At 41.0% G+C, this 12,063-nt stretch overlaps 1 protein-coding gene across 3 annotated transcripts in view; it reads right to left on the bottom strand.

Moving 5' to 3' along the window:
* Nucleotides 1-2,776: 2,776 nt before the first annotated feature.
* LOC140906575 (uncharacterized) overlaps nt 2,777-12,063 on the bottom strand; it is a 56,341-nt gene continuing 47,054 nt past the window's right edge. For 2 of the 3 annotated variants that reach the window (XM_073330742.2, XM_073330744.2), the window contains one exon: nt 2,777-3,076. In XM_073330742.2, the coding sequence (XP_073186843.1) occupies nt 2,909-3,076 (168 nt within the window). In that variant the 3' untranslated portion in view covers nt 2,777-2,908. Of the gene's footprint in view, nt 3,077-4,731; nt 4,900-12,063 lie in introns of all 3 variants that reach the window. The other variant, XR_012157155.2, reaches the window with a different exon arrangement.

Below are 12,063 nucleotides of genomic sequence, written 5' to 3'. Positions count from 1 at the left end.
CCCTCCACTCGCCGCGCTTATTTGGTGAAGTGATCCTGGTTCTCTAGGTGGGCAGTGGACCAGGGTGTCTCCCCGATGGCCACCTCGATCCAGCTTATCTTTGATTACCTCCTCCACCTGAGGGCCCAGGGCCTGGTGCCCTCATCAGTCAAGGTGCACCTGGCAGCCATATTGGCCTTCCATCCGCCAGTACGAAGGCACACTGTATTTTCCCATGCTATGACTGGCCAGTTCCTTAAGGGTCTGGACTATCTTTTTCCATATTCTAGACCCCCTGGTCACTCAGTGGGACCTAAATGTGGTGTTGGCTCATCTCATGGGGCCCCCATTTGAACCACTGGCCACGTGCTCCTGGTCTCACCTCTTGTGGAAAGTGGCCTTCCGGGTTGTAATCACGTTGGCCAGGTGAGTCTTGGAGCTCAGGGCCTTGACCTCTGAGCCGCTGTACGCGGTCTCTCATAAGGACACGGTCCAGCTCCATCCACTCCCCGTGTTCCTCCCGAAGGTGGTCTCCGTCTACCACATGTGTCAGGACACTTTTCTACCTGTCCTCTGCCTCGATCCTCATGTGTCCAGTGAGGAGCACTGTCTCCACACGCTCGATGTGTGGCGGGCTCTGGCTTTCTACCTGGAGTAGACCAAGCCGTTCAGAAAGTCCTCGCAACTATTCGTCGCCTTGGCTGAGTACGTGAGGGGTCTGCCGATTTCCACTCAGCGGCTTTCCAGTCGGATCACTTTGTGCATCCGCTCCAGCTATGAGCTGACAGGTGTCCCCCCGCCACCCATTGTGAGGGCACACTCAACTTGGGCGCAGGCCTTGGTGACTGCCTTCGTGGCCCACATCCCCATCTAGGACATTTGTAGAGCCGCCACGTGGTCTTCGGTTCACACGTTCACCTCGCACTATGCAATCGTCTCCCTAATCAGGGATGATGCCAGGTTCGGCAGGGCTGTCCTCCATCCTGGGAACTTGTGAACTCCTACCCATCTCCAACAGATATAGCTTGGAATCGCCTATTGTGGAATACACATGAGCAATCACTCGAAGAAGAAGAAAAGACAGTTACCTTTTCCGTAACTGGTGTTCTTCGAGATGTGTTGCTCATGTCTATTCCACATCCTGCCCCCCTTCCCCCTCTGTCAGAGTTGTCTGGAAAGAAGGAACTGAGGTTGGGGGGGGCGTGCAGCTCCCCTTATACCGTGCCAGGCAGGCGCCATTCCAGGAGTCACGGGTGTAGCTCCCCCCCACGGGTACTGCTAGGGGAAAAACTTCCAACACCGGTGCACATGGCGAGCAAGCACACCTATTGTGGAATAGACATGAGCAACACATCTCAAAGAACATCAGTTACGGAAAAGGTAACTGTCTCTTTCTCAGGCTTTCAAGAAGGTTGCTACAATGAACTTCAGAAATATAGTATAGTTTTATAGGTATTGATGCATTTGCTTTTGGTAGAGGGTGTTTGTGTGGCAAGAACATTCATTTAAACAATTACTTTTTAAAGCGCTCTCTTCATATAGTTAAAAATTAAATGGAAAATCCATTACTGTTGGTGTTAAATTCAGGAAGCATGTTTGTCCCTTCAAGGGCTTGTGTGATAAATGAAGGGCGGGGGGGAGCTCCCTTTTATGGACACCCAGCTAGCCAGTTAGCTATAAAGTCCCTCTTGGTAGCTGTTCTCTACTTGCTTTACCTGTAAAGGGTTAAAGTGGAGGTAAAAGGAAGGGAGTGGGCCCCTGACCAAAAGAGCCAATGGGAAGGCTAGAACGTTTTAAAATGGGGGGTGGGGAGGGAAGCTTTCCTTTTGTGTCCTGCTGCTGTTCTCCAGGAAAGAGGGGAACAGGGTGCAGTTATGCTGTGAGAAGCTGAAGGCCAGATATGAAAATCATCACATCCTATCTAGAACTACTTATTTAACAACCCCGATATGTAAGTAGATCAGGAATGTTTAGAAAGATGCAATTAGGTTTATTTCTGTTTTTGTTTTTTGTTATTGGATTGTGGACTCCTCTGTGCTAACTCTAAATGCTTTTTGTTTTGCGTGTAACCTTTAAGCTGGACCTCAGAAGTTTATTCCTGATATTTAATTTTTGTAAATGGGTTATTTTTTAATCTAGCAAAAGCCTAAGTTCCAGATGTATTTTCTTTCTTTTTGTTTTTAATAAATTTTTTTAAGAACAGGATTGGATTTTTGGAGTCCTAAGAAGTTTGTGCATATGTTGTTTAGCTGTTACCCCCAGCTAATTCATTTCCTTTGTTTTCTTTCTCCATTCTTCCCCAGAGGGGGGTAAAAGGGCTTGAGGGCACCCCACAGGAAGGAATTCCCAAGTGCAGCTTCCTGGGTTCCTAGGGGTTTTGCATTTGGGTGGTGGCAGCATCTACCCATCCAAGGTCAGAGAGAAGCTGTAACCTTGGGAGTTTAATACAAGCCTGGAGTGGCCAGTATTAATTTTTAGAATCCTTGCGGGCCCCCACCTTCTGCATTCGGAGTGCCAGAGTGGGGAATCAGCCTTGACTGCTCGTGACAGAGCCTGCCACCTTGGTTAGGACAGGAGTGATGACTGCATGGGGCTACCTTTGCAATTACACAAAAGCCACTCCTTGAAGTGGCCAAACGGGTTGCTTTTTAATTAATTTGAAGCCAGCTTCGCAAGGGCTGAGCATGCTGCCTCCACTCAGGGTTCTTAGCCCATCTCCCCAGGTTCCAAGTGATTCTGATAGGATCTAGTTTCATTTGTTGTGTAGAAATGCAGAATACTATTCTTGAAGAGCAGTATGCTTTATTTAGGTGCCTCAGGACATGCTCTTTTTTACAATGGGAATTTAAGAAACTAATTGTTAGTGTCCATTTAATTTTTAAAATTACTAGGTTAGCTCCCTTTCAGTAACTCCTTCCCTAAATAGAGCTTATTTAGCAGGTGACTTGTATGCTGTTAGAATATTGGAGAACTCTTTCCATCTTTCTCTCTGCAAGCTATGCTCTGTTTCCACTTGAGATTTCAGACTATTCAGGTCATAGGACATAGTACTAACATGTCCATGCATGCGACGGATTTCATCTTCTTTCTCCGAAATCTAGGTAATTTGAAAAGAAAAAGACATTAGCATTTAATTCTGTAGAATACAATTTAAGGCCTAGTAAGGCACTTTGCCCTAAAACTTTTTTCTAGGGTGAAATTTCATTTACAACAATACATAAACTGAACTAGTGTAAATGTTACTGGTTCCTAAAGTTACATCATCTAAGCCATAACACTTAACCCTACTTGTGTCAAACTTTGAGTAATCTTTCCTTTCAAGCTGCTGAAAAGGACGTATCTATAATAGATCCCTTATTTTGTATATTGGCCTTTTGGTTTACATGCTTATGTAAATAGGATATAGAGTAAGACAACACTCCAATGGCAAGTAAGAGTTCTGCACAGAACTACACAATAAAAGGTATCACTTTGCCCAGATTCTTCCTTGAATTTGATCTTTATTTTGAATGAGGTAAAAGAGCATGGAACATATGGTTTGAGCATTGGCCTGCTAAACCGAGGGTTGTGAGTTCAATCCTTGAGGGGGCCACTTAGAGATCTGGGGCAAAAATTGGAGATTGGTCCTGCTTTGAGCAGGGGGTTGGACTAGATGACCTCCTGAGGTCCCTTCCAACCCTGATACTCTATGATTCTATATGTTAGATATGAAAACTAGAGCCTTGCGTGTCAGTAAATCTGTGAACCATAAATCCTGTTAGAAGCAGACTTTCTTTCTTGGATTTCTTGCACTTTCTGAAGTATCTCAAAGCTGGAGAAAAAAGACTGGACTAGACTAACCACTGGTCTGATTTGATAATGGCAATTACTGTTGGTACGCTGCATAGTGTACGTGTTGTGACAGACTGACACCCCAGCAACCATAAGGGCTAACGTTGCCTTTACAAATCTGATTTTTGGCTTTGGTTAGTGGCTTAGTTCAAACGAGAACAGGTGTCCTGTTATGACAAGGAACAACTAACCTTATTTAAACTTTATAGACAGTCTTCAAAACATTTCGGGCACATCCCTGATAGGTGTGACGTACAGCCCTTGCCAAGTTGCATGTCTCTACTGCAAAGCATGGACGCACTAGAGCGTCTCAACTAAACAATTGTTTTTCCCATGTTTAAATTTTTACAGCAGTGTTTCCCCAACCTAATTCAGAAAAGCATTTGGGCTGGTTTGGCTGAAACTTCCCCCAAAAATTCAGCTTCAGTAGCCACCATTGGAAAACCCACAATGTTAGTTTGGTGAAATTATAAGCAACTGAAAACAGGGTCTTATGCATCGGATGAAGTGAGCTGTAGCTCACGAAAGCTTATGCTCAAATAAATTTGTTAGTCTCTAAGGTGCCACAAGTCCTCCTTTTCTTTTTGCGAATACAGACTAACACGGCTGCTACTCTGAAAAGGGTCTTATGGAAAGCTCCAGGCTATCTTGTAACTACAGGTGTTGCTACCTGCATTGCTTACAATAACAGGCCCTGGACTCGATACTCCAGATTTACACCAGCGTAAATAAAAAATGCTCGGAGTTATTTCACTTACCTTGACATAAGCCTAGAAAAGAGAATTTGGGCTGTCTGTAACTAAATGTGGTTTTAAATTACCACTTCATATTTTTTCCATAGCATCATTATGAAGAAGGGTGACCCACTTGTAGGGTAATATTCCTACCACTTCTTTTTTTTAAGAGCATGAATTTATTTACCTGTTTATGTAACTGAGAAATATGTTCTACTAAATGAGTTTTTTCTGTTCGCAGTTTCGAATTTTCCAGTTGAGCTCTTCACCATCTCCTTTCTAAATCTTTTTGCTGGCTCTGAAGTGACTGTCCATTTAGATTTACAGATTTCCTTCCTTGCTGGAGACGTAGTACCTATTGGTACAATGAATGGACTGACTTTGCATTTAAATTTCCAAAGCATTGTAGAAGCACTAACAAACTGATATTTCATTTCCTGTGCTTTCAGATTGCTCAGCAATCTAATTTAAAGATGGCAGTCACCCTCTTTAGTAGGAGGGTAGAGGCAGTCTTAACATTTTTCATTCAGAATAATGTAATGACCAGCTACAATCAATGCAAGAATTTAAAACTTATGTGGTAGAAACTCAACAGCCAGTGAAAATGCATTACCCACTCATTATTGCCATATACCAAAAAATTTCCCTGAAAGAATCTTCTCGAGGTCTCCCAGGGAATTTTTGCCTGTCCTAAAGTGTAAATGCAGTGGGGCAATGTTCATTTGTTTTTTACAGGCCTAAGAACACTGTCTATGCCAGGGGTCTCGACCTTTTTCTTTCTGAGGCCCCCCCAACATGCTATTAAAAACTCCATGGCCCACCTGTGCCACAACTAATTTTCTGCATATAAAAGCCAGGGCCGGCATTAGGGGGTAGCAAGCAGGGCAATTGCCTGGGGCCCCATGCCACAGGGGCCACCAGGGAGCTAAGTTTCTCAGGCTTTGTCTTCAGTCCCAGGTGGAAGGGCTCAGGGCCCTGGGCTTCAGCCCCATGCCATGGGACTTCAGCTTTCTGCCCTGGGCCCCAGCGAGTCTAACAGTGGCCCTGCTTGGTGGCCCCCCTGAAACCTGCTCCCAGCCCCCCAGGGGTCCCCAGACCCCTGGTTGAGAGCCACTGGTCTATGCTCAACAAATAAGCTTCCTTTTTTAGGGAGATGAGAGTGCTATCTTGTACTGTCCAGTCACCTTTGCATTACCTAGGGGTTTTTTTAATTCAGATTTATAAAATAAGCTATTTAAAGGTGCTGGATAGACAACAGAATTGTCAGAAGTTAGACATAGTGCCTTATTTAATAATTTCCCCACAAAAATTGAGAGTTTTATATGATGTCTTAGTGTTTCTGTGCTGTTTGTGAATGTCTTTTTTTATTTATTTTTTTTCCATGTGTGGGAGAACTTATACCTTTGACTTTACCTGCAATTCAAATGATTTTCAAAATGACTCTTAGAATTGTACACAAATGTCTAATTCCTACATTAGTATGATTACATGTGCAAATAAAGATGTTTGCATGCACCGTGAGTTCTGATTTGTATCCAGTTGCAGTAACTGAAGGCAACAGCATACTAATTTGTGCAGGTGCAATTATGAAAATCAGCTCCATAATATTCAAACTGAGCTGATCGTGGCAAAACTTATACTAATGAGCATGCAAATATGATTAGATTAATCTAGTTAGTCAAATAACTGAAGACAGACTTGTAAATATTTTTGAGCATATATTGCTCTTATTTGACTTGCTCTTAACTTGAGAACATTGCTGCTATTCATGAAAATATTTGTCTTGGTTTCTCATTTGTATCAAGATTGTTACAATCACTCCTAGCAAATACTAGTGAATAGCTCAAGAGACAGTTTTTGGACTTAACTTTCAGGGGACAAGTTGCAGGTTGTTTTGCAAATTATTCAATGAATACTTTTGAGTGCCAAATTAATTCACAGAGCTCAGAATGGCAAACCAAAAAAATACCTCACTTGATGAAATTTTTGGTTTGAATACTGTTTTGGAACAGCTCTCCGAAACAGTTGGGCTGTAGTGTTTTTCGTAGTCCATATGGTCATATATTTTTTTTTAGTACAGTTGCACTAATTTCATATGCTATAATTGCAAATGAAATTTTGTATATCTTGAACTTATACAACTTCCTTTCATACCAAAAGATCCCAAAGTATTTACAGAATGTGCATGTAGATTATCTACTTTGGAAGGCTAAGGGACTGAGTCAGCTTTGTTGGAATTTGAACTTTTGTGCTTGGGAGTCTAGATATTTCCAACGTGAGCTCTATACAACTCCGTCATCCATTCTAACATTATATAAGAGCTATTTTAATGCAATGTAACCCTAAACTGGCAACCTGTTACCAATTACATAGGTCAGGTTTTGATTTTTTTTAAGCTCCTTTTTGAGCTCAGAATTTTCATTGAAAATATTAATCAGAAATCTAACAAGGGAGGAAATTAATCTTTTACTTGAACTCCAGCTCTTTAAAGGTGTTCAGATGCCATTGGATTAGTATTGTATTTAATGCAATTAATTTGAAAAACTCAAAACAAATATGTAATGCCTGCTCTTGTGCAGTAAGAATCTTCTGTCTTTCATCCTGCAATAGTCTGTTCAGGTAAGTGAGCTCCATCTCAAGTTGTCGTTCTTTCTCCTTTTCACAGGCTAGTTCAGAAATCCTCCTTGTATGGCAGGTGCTTTCATCCTCTTTCAGCTGCTTCTCCTATAGCAAATCATGCATAAGTCTTTTATACCTAATCTATCTTGGATGACTTTTGCAGAAGTTAGAACTTACTCTCACAAAACGCATTTTTACAGACCTGCTTGCAGATGATAATGCTTGAAAACATCATGAAAATATTTTGCATGTACACAAATGGAGGACATTTCTGGGGACTTTGGCCTTTTTACGTTCAAGATAGTAAGAGTAACATCTTATTAACATTTGTTAATGTTGAGGACACTTTGCTTTGAAGCAGAGCTGAATCTTGAAAGGGGCCAAATGTAGGCCTACCTGAACATAACTGGCCTCATTTCTTAGTGGGCATGATTGGGAAGGTGATGGAAGATTAAGTTGTAAATAGCGATGTAACAAGCAGTATGCTGGAGACAGGATGCTGTGCTAGCTCAGATCAGCAGGAACACCCAGTGCTTGGAACAATGAACAAGAGAAACCTGCCACGTAAAGATCAGGTTATATATGAACAGAGCATGCTGTACAGGGATTGGTTCACACGAAGTAACCAAGCCAATCCCAAAATGTGTGATGCAATTTACAATAAATGCAATACAATGTGTAAATATATATAAAGGAAGAGGTTTTCTGTGTAAGTTTGGATGTGTGATACACCCTATATCCACCCTGTACGCTTGAGTTTGATCAACTCAGCGTAGCTTTGCTGTATGCCAAATTAAAATAGCTGAGTGAGGAGACCTGGAGTTGAACTGAGTTTTTTGGGAAGCCAAGTGGAAAGCGGTCTTGGGGGGAATCTCAGCGTAGTGGTATCGTGACTCAGATTCATTCGTCTGGAGCAGGTAATGTATAGCTGATTATATGTGTAACTTTATTATCAAGGATTGCAACCCACCAGTTTAGCAATGGTGTTGGAAGGGTTTAAATTTGAGGAGGTTTCCAGGGCACTGGAGGAATGGGTTAGATCTAAAGGAGGATCCTTTGGACTCCATAGGGAAGTGATAGGGGGAGATTAGAACCGGATGGAAAAGGGACTCCAGCAAATAGTATTAGACAAAAAATGCAAGAAAGAGACATAAACCATATTGTTCTCCACTAAAGAGAAATTCAAGGGAATAGAGGGACGTATTGTGAATACCTATGTAACAATGCTTGGTACAGCACTGAAAAGGTCTGTTGAATGCCACTGAAATTTTAAAGAATAAGACGCCTGGAGAGAACAGTAATTGTAGCTAAAGAATGAGTGCAAAAAACAAAGATAAGATCAGAGCTACGAAGAAAAATCTGCTGAGAAATGTCACTCTGGGAGATAAGTTTCAGAGTAGCAGCCGTGTTAGTCTGTATTCGCAAAAAGAAAGGGAGTACTTGTGGCACCTTAGAGACTAACCAATTTATTTGAGCCTAAGCTTTCGTGAGCTACAGCTCACTTCATCGCATGCAATTGCATGCGATGAAGTGAGCTGTAGCTCACGAAAGCTTAGGCTCAAATAAATTGGTTAGTCTCTAAGGTGCCACAAGTACTCCTTTTCTTTCTGGGAGATAAGTGAATTAAGGAAAGAGAGTTAGGAGTTAAATGGTTCACTTATACAGAATGTTAAAAATTTTAGAGTTCTGAAGGGATTAAGTAGGTTGGTGTAATAAAAGGATGTAATATTAAATAAGGAGGAAAAAATGCTTGTTTGATAAAGCCTGGTTATGGCAGTACAACTTAGTGCAGTCTTGCTTGGTGGAACCCTGGTAGTCAAACAAATTGTGTAATAGGAGCCAAGGTGGTAACCACTACCATCAATATGCTTTTGTCCCCAGAATCCTTTACAGCCATTCTGAAGGAAAATAGGACCTTTTCACAAAGGAATAGTCTGTAAATAATCAGCTGTAAATTACTTCTGTAGGCAGAGACACAATCTGATTTGAATCATTGGACTATGGATAATTTAGTCAAAATGATTTAAAAGAAATAAGGAGTTCTCATTTGAACTTGGCTGCCTCCAAATGTACAAGTGGGGAATGCAATCTGGGTACATTTGTCTAAAAAATTTAGTAGAGCAACACAAGGAGTGTTGAACAAAATTTCTGTAACTGTGCAAGATTTTAAACAAACACTCTTGGCTTGTAAACCCCCATTTTGTATGTTGAAAAATAATTGGCTTTTTAAAAGGTTCCACTAAAAATCCATTTGAATCTTGTGTTCAGAGTTGCAAAACTGATCCTTTTTGAATAGCTGCCAGTGTTTCCTGGCAGTCTTTGCTAAATTTAATTCTTTTCCCCCTCAAGCCAAACACAAGTAGCTGATGTTATCTGGCTTTACCTCAATGTTTTTATGAAGTTCAACATCTTTTAAAATAAGGACTAGTCATTAGCGGACATGGTTGTGGCTATGGCAGGGATGACTAGAACCAGACTCTGGATCCTTTTGCAGTAATGAAATAGCAGCTGAAAGAGCTGCAGGACAAGAATGAAAAATTAGAGCAAGTGCGCCTCTGGAGTACCAGCAAGATGAGGTGGTGGTCATAAGAGTAGCAATGTTAGGGACACTGTGCCTTAAGGTGGCTCTGAGTACTTAGACAATTACTTTGATAGGGATACATGGAAACTCTTTAAGCCCAAAAACAGTTATACTTCACGGGAAAATTAATATGGCTAACATGACAGACAAATTGGAGAAAGTCCAGAGAAGAGCAATGGAAATGATTAAAGGTCTAGAAAACATGACCTATGAGAGAAGATTGAAAAATTGGGTTTGTTTAGTCTGGAAAAGAAGATTGGGGGGCTGGGAGAAACATAACACATTTCAAGTACATAAAAGCTTGTTACAAGGAGGAGGGAGAAGAATTGTTGTTAATCTCTGAGGATAGGACCATCAGAGGAGTGAAGTTTTGGAAGAGTCTTCCAAGGGAAGCAGCGGGGGCAAAAGACCTATCTGGCTTTAAGATTAAACTCGATAAGTTTATGGAGGAGATGCTATGATGGGATAACATGATTTTGGTAATTGATCTTTAAATATTCATGGTAAATAGGCCCAATGGCCTGTGATGGGATGTTAGATGGGGTGGGATCTGAGTTCTACAGAAAATTCTTTCCTGGGTATCTAGCTGGTGAATCTTGCCCACATGCCCAGGGTTTAGCTGATCGCCATATTTGCGGTTGGGAAGGAGTTTTCCTCCAGGGCAGATTGGAAGAAGCCCTGGAGGTTTTTCGCCTTCCTCTGTAGCATGGGGCACGGGTCACTTGCTGGAGGATTCTTTGCTTCTTGAAGTCTTTAAACCACGATTTGAGCTCACTTCAGTAGCTCAGACATAGGTGAGAGGTTTTTCGCAGCAGTGGGTGGGTGAAATTCTGTGGCCTGCGTTGTGCAGGAGGTCAGACTAGATCATAACGGTCCCTTCTGACCTTAGTATCTATGAATCTAAGAAGCAATGTGCTTAAATTTCAGCAAGGGTGGGTTAGGTTGGACCTTAAGAAAAACTTCTTAACTGTCAGGGTGGTTAATCACTGGAATAAATTGTCTAAGGAGGTTGTGGAATCTCCATTATGGTCTTGATAATACTTAGTCCTGCCATGAGTGTAGGCCACTGGAGTAGATGACCTCTCAAGGTCCCTTCCAGTCCTATGATTCTATGATTTCATGGCAAATAAAGGCAAACGGTTGCCTTATGGAAGGAAGGTGCATATCCTTGGAACATGGAGTGTATATCGTAAAAGGGGTAAAACAAATGTAAAAACATTCTCTTTAATTAAAATCCTATGGAGGCTCCAAAGAGGAACCACCAAAGGTTGTTTTTTCTTTTTCAGATGGCTGTGCACTTTGGAAGCAGACTCTAACCCAGCACCAAGATCAGTGCATATAAGAAATGAAGCTTAACCATTAACACTGTTATGCAAAAGTTTTGTTTAACTGCAGTATAATGTAAATGTGGTTAGGAAGTAAAAACCTATGTGATGTGTTGTAAATGGAGGAAGAATCTTTAAATAGAATAAAGAATATATTAAAACTAATAAATTATATAAAAGATTGAAATGCCCTAGATTTGAAACAAATTTAGCTAACAGCTTAGCATTAAATCTATTAAAGAAATATTGTTCAATGATCAGTTTATGAATGTGCCAAGTGTTGAATTTCACCAATCTGCAGTCACTGGGGTTTGGTCAAAATTATTAAAAACTATTGAAAGGACTTCATGGACCAAAAAGTAAACTTTTTAAAAATGCATAAGCCTGCCAAGGTGGGGCAACAATGAAACTAGAGGGAGTTTGACATGGAAGCTAGTCTGACTGGGATTGGTATGTTGCTCTGAAACCAAGCTGGCAGAGATGATGTGGGAACCAAACAGTTCAACAGAAGTCAGCAGATGTACTACAGCCATTACATGAGCAAGTGTTTCAGCCAGAATTAGCATCTAAAGTATTGTGTTTTGAAAATCAACAAAGCAAAGAATTTATTGATAAGTTTTACAACATGGTACATATTAAATAGTTAAAATGTTTTTTAATATACAAGATAGTTAATTTCCTATCATGAAAGGTAAAAAACAAAACCAATTACATGCAGTATATGGGTTACGCTATGTAAAGTAGTTAAGACCTTAAGTGACAAGAGGCAACCTTCTTTGTTCTATACCACCACAGAAAAGTTAAAAATTTCATACAAGGGAGGCAATACTAATTGGTACAGGTTAAGAAAACTAACGAGGGTCCAATACCATGAAGTTTGGGGGTGGATGGAACATTGGTCACAGTATTTCCAGTGAAAGTAGTTTGGAAAGCACTACAACTATGGTGTGGAAGAAGTTTTTTTTCCCTTCTCAAGTACTGCTATAAGACAATG

This window comes from Lepidochelys kempii, chromosome 2 (genome assembly GCF_965140285.1).
Source record: "Lepidochelys kempii isolate rLepKem1 chromosome 2, rLepKem1.hap1, whole genome shotgun sequence".
Lineage (NCBI taxonomy): Eukaryota > Metazoa > Chordata > Testudines > Cheloniidae > Lepidochelys > Lepidochelys kempii.
This window is presented reverse-complemented; position numbering and strand designations above follow the sequence as displayed.